We start from the raw sequence: 18,814 nt of genomic DNA on the forward strand, positions 1-18,814 counted from the left end.
GCCAACAATTGTTTACACAACAACGGTGGGAACTGGGGAGGGGGCAAGGGGAAACGGGTTTTACTGAAGTGGGCTTTCCTCACGACGCGGGGTTCCTGCCAGATGCGTCAGAGTAGGCGTGCCTACTAAAATACGTAACTTGGGTTATAAACGCTGTGCAGCAACTAATTCTGGCTTTCAGTCTAGCCAGGAACGAGAAGTGGTGGATCCACGCGCCCTTAAACGCAATAAAACTAGTTTTAACTAATTTAAAAATTAAAGTAAATAACATTTAAAAAAATGTTCAATAAAGTAGTACCAGCTCTAGTCAAGTCAAGTTCCGACAAGATCAAGAGAATATGCTTGTCTCAGGGGAGATTTCGCTCCACGGTCGCATCCACGCAAGGTGATGAGGTTGAAGGAGGGAAAGAGAAGCAAGTTGATGAGTGCACTGTGGTGAAAGCTGTTCAAGCGGACATCATCATCCAATCAAAAAATACCACCGATGCTCAAACACAGAAGATCGAAATCGACTTTGACAATACTCATGAAGCTTACAAAAGCAAAGATAACATTGAGCTGCTTAGAAGTCTGTTGGTCTTCAAGCTTTGCACATTCGACTTCCTCGTTGACAAGAACAAGATGGTAGGGACATTATTTTGATGAGATTGTTTTTGCTACATTCCTTTGATTCGTTTTTACAGGTGTGGTTAGTAGGCTAACTGTCATATATCAGATAACGTAATGGACATTTCTGACTATCAAAAGGGCTATTATTCAACATACTTGCAGAAGAACAGCTTACATTAATTTCACAGCCTAACATTTCCAGGTGCACAAGTAGTTTAGGCCTATTATCATTAGCCTGGCTGACTGTCTGCACAGCCGCTGTGACTGAGGCAGGTGTTAACAAAACTATCTTATCATACCATTTGTATTGAATCTTGTGACTGAAATGAAAGTCGAAGGTGGTGGTTTTCGTAGATCAGCTCCTGGGTAGAACAAATTATAAGGAACACTACTCTAACTGGCGAGTTTTGGGTCTAACTCAGTTGTTTATTTGCTCTGTCCATAGTTGATGGACCTTAGCAAGAAGGTATTTGGCCAGTGGTTGTTTGAGAGGCTGATGAAGATGACGTTCTATGGACAGTTTGTGGCCGGGGAGGACCACAACTCAATCAAGCCTCTGATCCATAAGAACCAGGCCTTTGGCGTGGGGTCAGTCCTGGATTACAGTGTGGAGGAGGACCTGACCCAGGAGGAGGCAGAGAAGAAGGAGATGGAGTAAGTCGTCTCTGCCATCCTAGTCTGCTGTAGTAGTCTGTATCTCATTAGTCACAACCCCAGCTACAGTAACTCTAATAGAGGATATAGCACTCTTTCAGTATCCACACACTACAAATACAAGCTTTCACATTTTATAGATTCATAACTTATTATGAATCATTGATTATTTGTAGCAATGTGATATAGCGTGAGATGCCTATACTTTTACCTCAGTAGTCACAATGTAAACATTTTCTGCAATTGACCTATGGCAAAAGGCTACAGTCAAAATAATACTAGGTGATCCAATACTATTGGGGAACAAGTCATATGGTCAGTTCCATATGTTGCACTTTTCTCAGATTGTAGGCTCTGCTCTCCCTGTTATGTCTGTATCTCCCCTATCAAACACACTCTCTCCCTCTAAAACACACAGGCCTACTTATGTTTCATATTCATAAAAACCTGTGTTTACAACTTCTCAGCATAAAACATGCCCATCCCATTTTTCATGGTCTCAAATGGATTGTAAACAATGCATCACTTTCAGCATCTGACATTTCCCAGCACTACCTGGCCACAATTGGTTAGTTTAGACATACCCCTCGAGGCTCTCTCCTGATTTGTTAGCTGAAGAAGCATGTTTATTCCAGTCCCTTTGAGAATGCAGTCACATGCGGTGGATTGTGACAAGCCAGCCCTGTTGTTACTTGATGCACCCTTTCAAAAGAGGCCCAGGGCGTGTTATGTTTTCATGTGTTTTGAGAAACAGCCTTCCCTTGTTTGGTTAGGGATTTTCTTATAGCCTGACTATGCACACATTCAAGCTGAACTAATAGGCTGAATAATGAAGAGGGTGGGGTGGTAGATGGGAATGATAGTGAAAAGGTTAGTGACACCATTAAAGACCAACTTGCTAACAGTCTGACCCTACCTCATTTCTGTGGAACTCTCCACACCAGGAGATGAGACTAATTAGGACTTTTGGAGCCAGCCTACATTGGTGGAGTAACACACAACATCCTCTTCTCTCTTGTTAATAATTGGATGTACCAGAGAGGAAGAGGACTCATTGTGAATTAATCATTGTGAGAGTGTACCAGAGTTGAAATCAACCTTTTATTTTTTAATCAAGGTTGGCAAAGTACATGCTTTAAATGAGTTTCTGAATTCTATTACTTTCATACTTCTAGACTCAACTAACTGATGTTAAAACTTTCTTGCAAATTGTGCAGTTAGCCTGTGCAAATATGTTCCCCTTGATAACATTAAGCCATGGCAATCACTGAAACAACCAACAGCACGGAAAGATGCCAGCAGCATACCACCCTGTATCTCACTGCTAGCTTGCCTCTGAAGTTAAGCAGGGTTCATCATGGTCAGTCCCTGGATGGGAGACCAAATGCTGCTTGAGGTGGTGTTGTAGGGCCAGCAGAAGGCACTCTTTTCTCTGGTCTAAAAAAATATGCCATTTCCCCAGGGCTGTGATTTGGGACATTGCCCGGTGTAAGGTTCTGTCTTAAACAGGTGCCCTGGCTCTCTGTGGTCACTGAAGATCCCATTGCGCTTGTCGTGAGTGTATGGGGTGTTAGCCCCGGTGTCCTTCCCAATCTGGCCCTCCAACCATCATGGCCAGCTAATCATCCCCAGCTTTTAATTGGCTCATTCATCCCCCCTCCTCTCCAATGTAACTATTTCCCTGGTTGTTGCTGTGAATGAGAATGTGTTCTCAGTCAACGTAACTGGTAAAATAAGGGTAATAAAAAAAAAATACAGAAATGCGCTAATGAGAGATCAATTTCCTTCATGTTATTCAAGCTTCTGTATTAGGTTCGGTTCTGGAATGGATCTTTCTGGATTAACCTAGGCTACTGTATGTGGGATGCACTGAGGTTTTGAAACAGTCAACAGTCTCAGTGATCAGAAGTCCACGACGGCACAAGAGATCAACTAGCAGGACATCTGCACTTCTACATAATGTTAACACCCTCCCCCCAATCCCGCTGTCGTGCGTACTATATATATATATATATATATATATCTATAGTACAGTCAACATACTGGCACACACTCTGTGGTTGTGAAACGCTGAGCTGGAACTGATTTTAACAGCTTCTGGGGGGGCTGCTGCCACAAATTGTGATAATCTTTAGTGCATGACCTTGATTTATGAAATGATGAGTCATAATCCAGTTCATTACTGGGACCCCATCTACTTACTTCAACATTATTTCCAATGTCTTATTTGGTACTAAACACCTGAACACTTGATATAAGTATCTCTCAATTGTTATGTTATTTCGATGTTTCCTCTCTTTCAGTGCCTGTGTGTCTGAAGCTGAGAAAGAAAGTCCAGGTGTGTATTTGTTGACTGAAACGGATTAACAATTCAAAATGAGTTTTCAGTTTGATTTACAATTAATTTATTTGGTTATGATTGTGAGTTTTGTTGTAATTGATTGGTTATTTATGCACTTCATAATTTATTGCAGTGCCAGCTACAGAATTCTTTGTAACGCAGGAGCATGACCACAGTAATGTTACATCAGTAATGAAACATTTATGTAAAGTATCAGGCCATCTGGTTGGTGGAGGTGGGGGGCGGAACCCCTTTCATACGGGGCACATAACCGTGCGTGTGGAAGCAGTGGGGGCGCATTGCCAAAATATCTGTCGGTTCAGCAATGTTCCTGAATGCTAACTTTCTGGGTCTATGCCAGCGGTCATTTAAGGGTTAATATAGAGCTCTTACATGATGTTTGTTACGTGAGACTGCATGGTTGAGGGAGCAGGTTCGATCTGGATTTAGTCTGGAGGGGTTAATGAGGGCAAGTATGTAGGGTTGGTTGGTATCCAGATTTTCATACTCATACTGTTTTTGTACCATACTGGGGTATACAGTATTACTTAATGTGCTCACCAGGGGTGCGTGCGTGTGCGTGCGTGTGCCTGCGCCAGTCAAAGGTTTGGAAACACCTACTCATTCCAGGGCTTTTCTTTATTTGTACTGTTTTCTACATTGTAGAATAATAGTGAGGACAACAAAACTATGAAATAACACACATGGAATCATGTACTAACCAAAAAAGTGTTAAACAAATGAAAATATATTTTATATTTGAGGTTCTTCAAAGTAGCCACTCTTTGCCTTGATGACAGCTTTGCACACTCTTGGCATTCTCTCAACCAGCTTCATAAGGTAGTCACCTGGAATGCATTTCAATTAACAGGTGAGCCTTGTTAAAAGTTAATTTGTGGAATTTCTTTCCTTAATGCATTTGAGCCAATCAATTGTGTTGTGACAAGGTAGGGGTAGTATACAGAATATAGCCCTATTTGGTAAAATACCAAATCCATATTATGCAAGAACAGCTCAAATAAGCAAAGAGAAACGACAGTCCATCATTACTTTAAGACATGAAGGTCAGTCAATCTGGAAAATTTCAAGAACTTTGAAAGTTTCTTCAAGTACAGTCGCAAAAACCATCAAGCGTTAGGATGAAACTGCCGCTTATGAGGACCGCCACAGGAAAGGAAGACCCAGAGTTACCTCTGCTGCAGAGGATAAGTTCATTAGAGTTAACTGCACCTCAGATTGCAGCCCAAATAAATGCTTCACAGAGTTCAAGTAACAGACACATCTCAACATCAACTGTTCAGAGGAGACTGCGTGAATCAGGCCTTCATGGTCGAGTTGCTGCAAAGAAACCACTACTAAAGGACACCAATATGAAGAAGAGACTTGCTTGGGACAAGAAACATGAGCAATGGACATTAGGCTGGTGGAAATCTGTCCTTTGGTCTGATTAGTCCGAATTTTAGATTTTTGGTTCCAAACGCTGTGTCTTTGTGAGACACATAGTGGGTGAACGGATGATCTCCGCATATGTGGTTCCCACCGTGAAGGATGGAGGTGTGATGGTGCTTCGCTGGTGTCACTGTCTGTGGTTTATTTAGAATTCAAGGCGCACTTAACCTGCATGGCTACCACAGCATTCTGCAGCGATATGCCATCCCATCTGGTTTGGGACTATCATTTGTTTTTCAACAGGACAATGACCCAACACACCTCCAGGCTGTGTAAGAGCTATTTGACCAAGAAGGAGTGTGATGGATTGCTGCATCAGATGACCTGGCCTCCACAATCACCTGACCTCAACCCAATTGAGATGGTTTGGGAATGCCAAGAGTGTGCAATTTTGTCATCAAGGCAAAGGGTGGCTACGTAAACAAATAGAAAAATCCCCAAAATATTTATAACACTTTTTTGGTTACTACATGATTCCATATGTGTTATTTCTTAGTTGATGTCTTCGCTATTATTCTACAATGTAGAAAATAGTTAAAATTAAGAAAAACCCTTGAGTGAGCAGGTGTGTCCAAACTTTATATGTGTATATATATATATATTGGTCTGCAGATGTGTTGTCTTACCAAGAGGCGCATGCCTGTGTAATATATTTGGTACACGTAGAAGTATTCTGCTGTCACAATTGTTCATTTTATGAAAAACAGATCTCCAGGTATCTATGCCAATTTAGATCTAGATTGTTTAGGTGATGGTGGTGAGGGTCATTCCTTTGGGAAGGCTTCTCTTGTCTTTCCCTCCCAGTGTTCTGTGTGGGTATACTCGAGTCTAGAGGATAGTCTTGTTACATTAGACAACGTCTCATGTTGTTTTCTGACTTTAGGTGTTGATCACCGTGAGAAGAAGTACAAGGCCCACCGTCAGTTTGGGGACCGTCGTGGGGGCGTGGTCAGTGCCAGGACATACTTCTATGCTGATGAGGCCAAGTGTGACAACCAGATGGAGACCTTCCTCAACTGCATAAAAGCCTCAGGTGAGAACACAATCAAATGCAGTGAGTTCAATGAATTACGTTTGTCCCCCCAATTTTTTTTGGGAGATGTTATATTATTGTAATGAAACAGGCAGGGGCCTGTAAACTTGAAACCCGAAGTCCGGCACGCTATCGACTGTGCCGCAAAAGCATGCTCAAGCGGCAGAGTCGATTTCCGCGCTTATAAACCCAGGGTCGTCACATTATGCTTGATATGATTATTATGATACATTTATCAATTGTGTTATTGCTGCACTAAATGTTATGTTGTATCTCTGACTCTCAGGGGGGGCCTCTGTAGATGGATTTTCTGCCATTAAGATGACTGCCCTGGGCCGCCCACAGTTCCTGGTGAGTTAGACACCCTCTGTCTGTTAGACTCTCTCTTTTAGCCCTTGATTTAACATTGGTAGTGATCGTGACAGAGTGCAGCTTTTTTAGATTGTTTGTTGGTGTTATGACCGGTTTCCTCCCCTCTCCAGCTCCAGTTCTCAGAGGTGCTGGTGAAATGGAGGAGGTTCTTCAACCTGCTGGCAGCACAGCAGGGGAAGTCTGGCATGGATGCACTGGAGCAGAAACTGGAACTGGAACAGCTGAAGGTGCGTGTCACCTAGAGCAACACTCAATGTGGAGATGTGACCGAGTTCAAGCAGTTTCCCAGCTAAAAATCACCCAAACCGGCTCTCTGCTACTAAGAAGACTCCCTAGATCTAACATATTTCATATCTGTGAGAGCCTTATGGTTCCTTTAAGAAAAAAACACCTGTGAAAACACCATACCAAAATGATGAAACATTTATTAATTGTTTTTCCTCATACTAATTTCCTTGATCTATCTATAATGTTTCATCATTAATAGTTATTGATATTCATTAAAAAAAATCCTATTTTGGTCTTTTATTAGGATCCCCATTTATCTGTTGCGCAAGCAGCAGCTACTCTTCCTGGGGTTCACACAAAACATGAACCATGACATAATACAGAATATTAAAAGACAAAAACAGCTCAAGGACAGAACTACATATTGTACATTTTTAATGCTGTTAGGTCAGTGCTGTTAGGTGTTGCTTTATCTATTTTTTTCAACCAGGTTTGCTGTTCATTTGAGCATATGATATGGGAGTTCCATCAATAATGGCTCTATATAATACTGTACTTCTGTTTGCTACAGGAGAGTTTGACTAAGCTGGGGGTTGGAAATAAAGATGACATTGAGAACTGGTTTACTGGAGAGAAACTGGGCTCATCAGGGTAAGAGGCTGAACCTGGAATGCATCATGAGCACACAAACAATCAACTATTCAATAGATAGGATGTGCGTACAGGACTGGATTTGACTTTGAATATGTCATTTACATCATGTCCCCCAGAACGATAGACCTTCTGGACTGGAACAGCTTGATTAATGACAGAACATCGATCTCAAACCTGCTTGTCATTCCCAATGTTGAGGTGAGCTAGCCACATATTACACATGCACACGCACACACATAAATTGACATATCCTTGTAATATTTAACATACAGGTATAGTACTGTAGGATATCTACCTGAATGTGTTTGTACACAGAAACTCATGAAGTGCATTATGTACCTGCACAAATCCATCCATCCATGCAGTGTACATACAGTATATGCATACATACATAAATGCATTTTGTAGTTTAGGTCAGGGTTGACTCTAAATGAAATGTGTCTTCTGATTTTCTAGACTGGTCAGCTGGAGCCTCTGTTGAGGAAGTTCACTGTTGAAGAGGAGAAACAGATGAAGAGGATGCTGCAGAGAGTGGATGTTCTGGCCAAGGTAGGGGGATATTTCGAGTGCAACATAGGCACTGTTAACTAGCATGGCTTTAAAATTTAACAACAGTATATTAACCCAGCTATTCACATATTCATTTTTATTTAAAAAAATAATTTCACCTTTATTTAACCAGGTAGGCCAGTTGAGAACAAGTTCTCATTTACAACTGCAACCTGGCCAAGATAAAGCAAAGCAAAGTGACAAAAAACAACAACACAGAGTTACACGTGGGATAAACAAAAGTACAGTCAATAACACAATAGAAAAATCTATATACAGTGTGTGCAAATGGAGTAAGGAGGTAAGGCAATAAATAGGCCATAGTAGCGAAGTAATTACAATTTAGCAAATTAACACTGGAGTGATAGATGTGCAGATGATGATGTGCAAGTAGAAATACTGGTGTGCAAAATTAGCAAAAATAAATAAAAACAATATGGTGATGAGGTAGGTGGTTGGATGTGCTATTTACAGATGGGCTGTGTACAGCTGCAGCGATTGGTAAGCTGCTCAGATAGCTGATGCTTAAAGTTAGTGAGTGAGATATGTCTCCAACTTCAGCGATTTTTGCAATTCGTTCCAGTCATTGGCAGCAGAGAACTGGAAGGAAAGGCGGCCAGAGGAAGTGTTGGCTTTGGGGATGACCAATACCTGCTGGAGCTCGTGCTATGGGTGGGTGTTGCTATGGTGACCAGTGAGCTGAGATAAGGCGGCGCTTTATCTAGCAAAGGCTTATAGATGACCTGGAGCCAGTGGTTTGGCGACGAATATGTAGCGAGGGCCAGCCGACGAGAACATACAGGTCGTAGTGGTAGGTGGTATATGGGGCTTTGGTGACAAAACGGATGGCACTGTGATAGCCTGCATCCAGTTTGCTGAGTAGAGTGTTGGAGGCAATTTTGTAAATGACATCTCCGAAGTCGAGGATCGGTAAAATAGTCATTTTTACGAGGGTATGTTTGGCAGCATGAGTGAAGGAGGCTTTGTTGCGAAATAGGAAGTCGATTCTAGATTTTATTTTGGATTGGAGATGCTTAATGTGCTTCTTCTTGAGCCACTCCTTTGTTGCCTTGGCCGTGTGTTTTGGGTCATTGTCATGCTGGAATACCCATCTACGACCCATTTTCAATGCCCTGGCTGAGGGAAGGAGGTTCTCACCCAAGATTTGCAATTTGAGTCCTAAGTCAATGGATACTGTAATGGCATTCAATAGAAAACTACAAAAATTAAAGAATCCCATTTCCTGGATGGATTTTTCTCAGGTTTTCGCCTGCCATATCAGTTCTGTTATACTCACAGACATTATTTGAAGTGTTTTCTATCCAAATCTACCAATTATTTGCATATCCTAGCTTCTGGGCCTGAGTAGCAGGCAGATTACTTTGGGCATGCTTTTCATCCAGCGATGAAAATAGTGCCCCCTACCCTAATGAAGTTAATGTGTCCGGAAGGAGAGTTTACAGTCTAGCCAGACCCCTAGGTATTTGTCGTTGTCCACATATTCACATATTCATATTCTAATTGAATCATGGGATGTAGTATATATCAGATTTTGCAAGAATCTTCTCTTACTCTCAGCCCTGCCTCAGTGAGCAGGCCATATGGGAGTTTATTGGAAATTAACCTTTTGGCAATAGTTTTGTTTGTTCTTATTACAAATGTTCTCATTTACTACAGCAGTGTGTCATCATTTTTTGGGAAAGGTTGTGTTTGAATTGAAGTTGCACTGCTCCAACAGGACCAAGAGTCTACTATGACGTGTTGAATCCAAAGTCTAGTTGCTCTTAAGTGAGTCTCTATAGATACAAGTAATACCTTGGTCCCTTGAGATTGCATTAGCATGGGTGGACTACATGGCAACACAAGATTGCCAAAGACCTCAACATGCTATGACTGTGATATGTGTTGTCTCACCTAGCTATCTTAAGATGAATGCAGTAATTGTAAGTTGCTCTGGAAAGCACAGTCTGCTAAATGACTAAAATGTCAAATTTAACATGCTCTTAAATAGAAGACTTAGACTCATACATTTCTATAGCCTAGGTAGGAGCAAGATCACTGAAGGGTTTCAGATGATCAACAACATTTTCTGCTCACTTTTCTGGAGCTGACCGGGTGTTGATGCTAACTGACAAAAGTTAACAAAAAGCTTTTGTCCTTCCCTCTATCCCAGCATGCGGTGGAGAACGGGGTGAGGCTGATGGTGGATGCTGAGCAGACGTACTTCCAGCCGGCCATCAGCAGACTGACCCTGGAGATGCAGAGGATCTTCAACAGAGAGAAGCCCATCATCTTCAACACCTACCAGTGCTATCTTAAGGTGAGGCCAACCGTATTATCTTCCAAGAAAACTCTCCTCGGTTATCGTCACAGCCGTGTATATCCCCCCCGCAAGCGGATACCAAGACAGCCATCAAGGAACTTCACTGGACGTTATGCAAACTTGAAATCATATATCCTGAGGCTGCATTTATTGTAGCTGGGGATTTTAACAAAGCTAATCTGAGAACAAGGCTACCTAAATTCTATCAGCATATTGATTGCAGGGTAGCCTCAGACAATAACATTGACGTATACGCTGTATAGGAGATGTTGTACCCACTGTGACTATAAAAACCTTCCCTAACCAGAAACCGTGGATTGATGGCAGCATTCGCGCAAAACTGAAAGCACGTATCACCGCATTTAATCATGGCAATGTGACTGGAAACATGACCCAATACAAAGTGTAGTTATCCCCTCCGTAAGGTGATCAAACAAGCAAAGCGTCAGTATAGAGACAAAGTGGAGCCGCAATTCAACGGCTCAAACACAAGACGTATGTGGCAGGGTTGACGGACAATCAGTCAAACCAGCCCCATCGTTGACATCGAAGTCTTGATCCCAGACAAATTAAACAACTTCTTTGCGCGCTTTGAGGACAATACGGTGCCACCGACACGGCCGTGGCCGACGTGAGTAAAACATTTAAACGTGTTAACCCTCACAGGGCTGCCGGTCCAGACCGCATCCCTAGCCGTGTCCTCAGAGCATGCGCTGACCAGCTGGCTGGTGTGTTTACGGACATATTCAATCAATCCCTATCCCAGTCTGCTGTCCCCACATGCTTCATCTACATTAATATATTGACCCCTTATTCGTGCTGCCCCTTTCCCAGATGGCCACCATTGTTCCTGTTCCCAAGAAAGCTACGGTAACTGAACTAAATGACTATTGCCCCGTAGCACTCACTTCTGTCATCATGAAGTGCTTTGAGAGACTAGTCAAGGATCATATCACCTCCACCCTACCTGACTCCCTAGACCCACTCCAATTTGCTTACCGCCCCAATATGTCCACAGACGATGCAATCGCCATCACACTGCACACTGCTCTATCCCATCTAGACAAGAGGAATACCTATGTAAGAATGCTGTTCATTGAATACAGCTCAGCATTCAGTACCTCCAAACTCATCATTAAGCTTGAGACCCTGGGTCTCGACCCTGCTCTGTGCAACTGGGTCCTGGACTTCCTGACGGGACGCCCCCAGGTGGTGAAGGTGATCCACAACACTGGGGCCCCACAGGGGTGCATGCTCAGCCCCCTCCTGTACTCCCTGTTCACCCATGACTGCGTAGCCATGCACATCTCCAACTCAATGATCAAGTTTGCAGACGACACTACAGTGGTAGGCTTGATTACCAACAATGACAAGACAGCCTACTGTGAGAAGGTGAGGGCCCTCGGAGTGTGGTGTCAGGAGAATAACCTCTCACTCAATGTCAGCAAACAAAAGTCATGATCGTGGACTTCAGGAAACAGCAAAGGGAGCACCCCCATATCCACGTCGACAGGACAGCTGTCCCGGCGTGAAGGTGGAAAGTTAAGTTCCTCGGTGTACATATCACCGACAAAATTAAATCGTCCATGCACACAGACAGTGTGGTGAAGAAGGCGCAATAGCGCAAATGCACTGCCCACAACCGCAGGGCTCTCCAAATGGTGGCGCGGTCTGCACAATCCATCACTGGGGGCAAATTCCTTCCCTCCAGGACACCTACAACATCCGATGTCACAGGAAGGCAAAAAAGATCATAAAAGACAATAACCAGAGAGGCGGCTGCCTACCTACAGACTTGATATCATTGGCCACTTTAATAAATGGAACACTACCGTAATTTCCTGACTATTAAGCGCACCTGAATATAAGCCGCACCCACTGAATTAAAACATTTTTTTTTATTTTGAACATAAATAAGCCGCACATGTCTATAAGCCGCAGGTGCCTACCGGTACATTGAAACAATTGAAATTTACACAGGCTTTAACGAAACACGGCTTGTAACAAAAATAAATAGGCTTTAACGAAACACGGCTTGTAACAAAAATAAAAAATTAGCAGTAAGCTTTAGTTGTCTTTTTTGCACTGAGTCAATTCCTCACGCTGCTGTTTCCAACGTCTTATCATCGACTCATTAAGACCAAGCTCCCGTGCAGCAGCTCTATTTCCTTTTCCAACAGCCTGATCAATCGCCTTCAACTTGAAAGCTGCATCATATGCATTTATCCGTGTCTTTGCCATAATGAGGGTGACAAAATGACTACCGTAATCAGAATGATGGGAAGTTTGAGAGCGCTCGATTTAATCTAAACAGTAAACAAAAAAGTTGTTTGACCTTAACCCGTTCAGGAATTTCATTGGCCTTATGAAAGCTTCATGCCGCCAAAAAACTGAGCACATCACAGAACAAACTGAGCACGTCACAGAATGTGTTTTTTTGGAATAAAAAAATTGAAAGCGGGAAAAATCCATATATTAGCCGCGTCATTGTTTAAGCCGCGATGTTCAAAGCGTGGGAAAAAAGTTGCGGCTTATAGTCCGGAATTTACGGTAGTCACTTAATAATGCCACTTTAAGAATGTTTTCATATCTCACATTACTCATCTCATATGTGTATACTGTATCCTTCCCTATCTATTGCATCTTAGTCGCTCTGTCACTGCTCATCCATATATTTTATACTTATATATTCTCATTCCTTTACTAGATTGTGTGTATTAGGTTTTGTTGTGGAATTGTTAGATATTACCTGTTAGATACTGCTGCACTGTCGGATCTACAGTGGGGGAAAAAAGTATTTGATCCCCTGCTGATTTTGTACGTTTGCCCACTGACAAAGAAATTATCAGTCTATATTTTAATGGTAGGTTTATTTGAACAGTGAGAGACAGAATAACAGCAAAAATATTGAGAAAAACGCATGTCAAAAATGTTATAAATTTATTTGCATTTTAATGAGGGAAATAAGTATTTGACCCCCTCTCAATCAGAAAGATTTCTGGCTCCCAGGTGTCTTTTATACAGGTAACGAGCTGAGATTAGGAGCACACTCTTAAAGGGTGTGCTCCTAACCGCAGCTTGTTACCTGTATAAAAGACACCTGTCCACAGAAGCAATCAATCAATCAGATTCCAAACTCTCCACCATGGCCAAGACCAAAGAGCTCTTCAAGGGTGTCAGGGACAAGATTGTAGACCTACACAAGGCTGGAATGGGCTACAAGACCATCACCAAGCAGCTTGGTGAGAAGGTGACAACAGTTGGTGCGATTATTCGCAAATGGAAGAAACACAAAAGAACTGTCAATATCCCTCGGCCTGGGGCTCCATGCAAGATCTCACCTCGTGGAGTTGCAATGAGCATGAGAACGTTGAGGATTCAGCCCAGAACTACACGGGAGGATCTTGTCAGTGATCTCAAGGCAGCTGGGACCATAGTCACCAAGAAAACAATTGGTAACACACTACGCCATGAAGGACTGAAATCCTGCAGCGCCCGCATGGTCCCCCTGCTCAAGAATACATATACATGCCCGTCTGAAGTTTGCCAATGAACATCTGAATAATTCAGAGGACAACTGGTGAAAATGTTGTGGTCAGATGAGACCGAAATGGAGCTCTTTGGCATCAACTCAACTCGCCGTGTTTGGAGGAGGAGGAATGCTGCCTATGACCCCAAGAACACCATCTCCACTGTCAAACATGGAGGTGGAAACATTATGCTTTGGGGGTGTTTTTCTGCTAAGGGGACAGGACAACTTCACCGCATCATTTGACGGGGCCATGTACTGTCAAATCTTGGGTGAGAACCTCCTTCCCTCAGCCAGGGCATTGAAAATGGGTCGTGGATGGGTATTCCAGCATGACAATGACCCAAAACACACGGCCAAGGCAACAAAGGAGTGGCTCAAGAAGAAGCACATTAAGGTTTTGGAGTGGCCTAGCCAGTCTCCAGACCTTAATCCCATAGACAATCTGTGGAGGGAGCTGAAGGTTCGAGTTGCCAAACGTCAGCCTCGAAACCTTAATGACTTGGAGAAGATCTGCAAAGAGGAGTGGGACAAAATCCCTCCTGAGATGTGTGCAAACTTGGTGGACAACTACAAGAAACGTCTGACCTCTGTGATTGCCAACAAGGGTTTTGCCACCAAGTACTAAGTCATGTTTTGCAGAGGGGTCAAATACTTATTTCCCTCATTAAAATGCAAATCAATTTATAACATTTTTGACAAGCGTTTTTCTGGATTTTTGTTGTTGTTATTCTGTCTCTCACTGTTCATATAAACCTACCATTAAAATTATAGACTGATCATTTCTTTGTAAGTGGGCAAACGTACAAAATCAGCAGGGGATCAAATACTTTTTTCCCCCACTGTAGAAGTATAAGCATTTCGCTACACTCGCAATAACATCTGCTAACCATGTGTATGTGACCAATAAAATGTGATTTGATTTGTGTGTAGAGCTTGGGACTTGTTATTGGGACTACATGTACTATCTCATATATGTTTGTAGGGAGGATCCCTGTTATGTATAGACTTGTCATACGCTTAGAGTGAAACAGGTTTTGTAAGCCTCCCATATTTGACTCATAAAAGCCCAACCTAGTTTATAAACCTTCCATAGCCATGTTTGTTTTTTGACATAAACCTGAAATGAAACTATTTAAACACGATTGTGTTACTTATCTACCCTTTGTAACAGGTGTTATGGACAGCCTGGTTCATAAATGTCAAGATTTGTGGTGTTAACCACAGCGTTATATAATTGTGTTACCCTTTACTACCTGTAAAGGAAGCCTATGACAATGTGTCTGTGGACGTGGAGCTGTCCCGGCGTGAAGGTTGGTACTTTGGGGCCAAGCTGGTCCGCGGGGCCTACATGTACCAGGAGAGGAGCAGGGCGGAGGAGATCGGCTACGAAGACCCCATTAACCCAGACTACGAGGCCACCAACCGAATGTACCACAAGTAAGACCCCCTTCTGTGCTTTGGGGTGTAGTTTCCCCTAGGTACAGATCTAGGATCAGCTTCCCCGACCCCCAATCCATTCGTGTGGAAAATACAAAACTGACCTAAGATCATCTTCACCCTACCCCCATTGGTGTAATGCGTGACTTTAGAAAATTGGTATTTACATAGTTGAATTTGGATGCATTATGTGATGAAGTTATCATATCAGCTGAATGGAATAGCCAAAGTTCCTTGTCTTTCCTTGATTCTCCAAAGATGTTTAGAGTTTGTGTTGGAAGAGATCGACCACAACAGGAAGGCTAATGTCATGGTGGCGTCACACAACGAGGACACTGTGAAATTCACTCTGGAGAAGTAAGACCAGCCTCTGGGCTTTATTCAAATCAAGAGGTGGTTAGACTAGTTACTAGACTTTTTCTACAGACATTTTGCACCACAAAGCACCAAACCAGTAGTAAAACCACTTCACAGAAACCAAATGTATTCTATCAATGGGCATGTAGCAAGTGGTTAAGAGCGTTCGGCCAGTAACCGAAAGGTCACTGGTTCGAATCCCCGAGTCGACTAGGTAAAAAATCTTTCTGTACCCTTGAGCAAGGCACTTAACCCTAATTGCTCCTGTAAGTCGCTCTGGATAAGATTGTCTGCTAAATGACTAAAACGTAAATGCATACATCAGTGATGTTTATTTTTGCACAGTGTTATGTTTTTTTAAATATTTACATTCCGTCTGTGTTGTCTCTGCAGGATGAACCAGATGGGTCTGTCACCCACTGAGAACAAGGTCTATTTTGGACAGCTGCTCGGAATGTGTGACCAGATCAGCTTCCCACTAGGTACTGTAATCTCAACACCTTCAGAACTGTAGATAGGTGTTGCATAATAATAATAATGGGTTTATTGGAGTTCAAGATTTATTGATTGTCATTTTGGTCAGAAATCTTGTGCGAAACAAACAACAACCTCAGGGTCTCACTCCGTCATCAGTCACCTGATACCATACCATAGCTATCTTTAGTGTGTAGATCAATAGGGGTTCACACAGTTCTTACACATTTTGTTATTATATAATTTAGCTTTTTATTTATTTAGAAAATTAGTTTAGAGACTAACTTTTAGACAAAAATACCTTCCATACCTGTACATGTAATTAGGTTCCAATGTTTTTCTGTGCTTGTGTGAAACACATTGCCAGTGGTTGTTGCTTCTCCAGTCACATAACATCTCCCACTCTCTCTGTGTCTGAGAACAGGCCAGGCTGGATTCCCAGTGTACAAATACGTCCCCTACGGCCCAGTCAACGAGGTCATCCCCTACCTGTCTCGCCGTGCCCTGGAGAACAGGGGCTTCATGAAGGGATCCCAGAGGGAGCGCAGCCTGCTGTGGAAGGAACTCAAACGCAGGCTGCTCAATGGACAGATCCTCTACAAGCCTGTGTACTAACTGAGCTGACTGACTGTCTGGCACACCAGCACTCTGCCCCTGTAATACATTCCAATGTCTTAACCAAACCTGCCCTGCGCACAATGGGGTGAATACTAACTTCCACTTAAGTTGAATTTTCACTTAGTCATGCTCTGATGTCAATGGGAGCCTAAAGTGAAACATTGACTGAAGTGGACGTTAGCATTCACCCCCATGGCTTTAGAATGTACTGTAGGTAGGCTTGTCTAGAACTAAGATACTCTCCTAATACCAAAAGGCCCTCTGACTGGCTCTGCCTTTTGATCTATTGCTGCCAAAGGTGTCCTTATTTTATATAAGAATATCTTATCCACTGTGGTTTAGCAGCTTATTCAGTGGCTTATTGGCCATTTTTAAAGTTGAGCTTTATTCTTAAGCTAGCATGGAAACTGTTTGATTTGTTAACACTGCTTATAGAGTCATATCAATATAACTAGTTGTCGTCAGGATTTTTCTGAATTTATTATGGCTCCTATTTAATGTGTCCAGTGTCTTTGTTCCCTCCATGTTCAGGAACGGTATGTTTTGTAAAGATTTAGTTATTTATCATTTCATTAAACTGCTTTGAAACCCTTGTTTGTTAGCATGTAATGTTTAAAGTTGTCCTTTATATCTATGTTTTACTGAACAGTGGATGATTGGCCATTTGTAAACACTTTGTACAGGGTTCTAGCTTTGCTGATTTTAAAACCAATATTTTCATTATTTAAATAGAAATATATAAAACTGATGTACACAAGGTCGTACAGGAGGATGATATTACTGTCTTATTTTACAAATCATGTCAACGAGAAAAGCACTGTGTATGTCAGTTTTATTCTTGAGCTATGCAATGTGTGTTGCTGATAATTAGTTAAAGTTTATCAAAATGTTATTTTTATGAAAATAGCCCTTTTTTTGTTAAGGGGGTGGATCAGCTTTAATATTGCAGGTTGTGGCTTCCATCATTGTAAATGTCTGCATCATTTCCAATCCACGATATATTTTCTTGTAAATTGATAGAGTACCAATCAAAAGTTTGATACACGTTTTTCTTAATTTTTACAATTTTCTACATTGTAGAATAATAGTGGAGACATCAAAACTATGAAATAACACATTGAATCATATAGTAACCAAAAAATGGTTTATATTTTAGGTTCTTCAACATAGCCATCCTTTGCTTTGATGACAGCTTTGCACACTCTTGGCATTCTCTCAACCAGCTTCAGCTGGAAAGCTTTTCCAACTGTCTTGAAGGAGTTCCCACATATGCTGAACACTTGCTGGCTGCTTTTCCTTCACTCTGCGGTCCAACTCATCCAAACCATCTCCATTTGGGTTGAGGTTGGGTGATTGTGGAGGCCAGGTCATCTGATCCAGCACTCCATCACTCTCCTTACACAGCCTGGAGGTATGTTGGCTCATTGTCCTGTTGAAAAACAAATGATAGTCCCACTAAGTGCAAACCAGATGGGATGGCGTATCGCTGCAGAATGCTGTGGTAGCCATGCTGGTTAAGTCTGCCTTGAATTCTAAATAAATCACTGACAGTGTCACCAGCAAAGCACCATCACACCTCCTCCTCCATGCTTCACAGTGGGAACCACACATGCAGAGATCAAACGTTCATCTACTCTGCATCTCATAAAGACAGCGGTTGGAACCAAAATTCTCAAATTTGGTCTCATCAGACCAGAGTTAACTGGGTTTTCCTTTCCTGTGGCGGTCCTCATGAGAGCCAGTTTCATTATAGCACTTGATAGTTACTGCACTTGAAGAAACATTCAAAGTTCTTGAAATGTTCTGTATTGACTGGCCTTCATGTCTTAAAGTAATGATGGACTGTCGTTTCTCGTTGCTTATTTGAGCAAAGACTTCGTCTTTTACCATATGGACTTGGTATTTTACCAAATAGGGCTATCTTCTGTATACCAGCCCTACCTTGTCACAACACAACTTTTTGGCTCGAAATGCATTAAGAAGGAAAGAAATTCAACAAATTAACTTTTAACAAGGCACACCTGTTAATTGAAATGCATTCCAGGTGACTACCTCATGAAGCTGTTTGAGAGAATTCCAACAATGTGCAAAGCTGTCAAGGCAAAGGGTGGCAACTTTGAAGAATCTGAAATATAAATATATTTTGATTAGTTTAACACTTTTTTTAGATACTACATGATTCCA

The 18,814-nt window shown here is 42.1% G+C and overlaps 1 protein-coding gene across 1 annotated transcript; it reads left to right on the top strand.

The window, feature by feature from the left end:
- The first annotated feature begins 159 nt into the window (after positions 1-159).
- On the top strand, positions 160-17,223 carry LOC106568196 (proline dehydrogenase 1, mitochondrial-like). The gene is made up of 14 exons (XM_014138323.2): positions 160-624; positions 1,055-1,263; positions 3,567-3,601; positions 5,937-6,086; positions 6,373-6,437; positions 6,569-6,685; positions 7,258-7,337; positions 7,457-7,538; positions 7,797-7,889; positions 10,063-10,209; positions 15,006-15,181; positions 15,440-15,538; positions 15,932-16,020; positions 16,437-17,223. Exons 1-14 carry the CDS (start codon positions 280-282, stop codon positions 16,625-16,627), a joined length of 1,878 nt encoding a protein of 625 aa, XP_013993798.1. The 5' UTR covers positions 160-279; the 3' UTR covers positions 16,628-17,223.
- The last annotated feature ends 1,591 nt before the right edge of the window (positions 17,224-18,814 follow it).

The sequence above is a fragment of the Salmo salar genome, chromosome ssa13, assembly GCF_905237065.1.
Source record: "Salmo salar chromosome ssa13, Ssal_v3.1, whole genome shotgun sequence".
NCBI classification, from domain to species: Eukaryota; Metazoa; Chordata; class Actinopteri; order Salmoniformes; family Salmonidae; genus Salmo; species Salmo salar.

Bases quoted from the DNA above. Each gene is read 5' to 3' on its own strand.
- LOC106568196 (XM_014138323.2), top strand. From the start codon at position 280: ATGTTCAATAAAGTAGTACCAGCTCTAGTCAAGTCAAGTTCCGACAAG. The intron at 6,438-6,568 runs GTGAGTTAGACA...TCCCCTCTCCAG, and splicing joins TGGGCCGCCCACAGTTCCTG to CTCCAGTTCTCAGAGGTGCT. The intron at 15,182-15,439 runs GTAAGACCCCCT...GATTCTCCAAAG, and splicing joins ACCAACCGAATGTACCACAA to ATGTTTAGAGTTTGTGTTGG.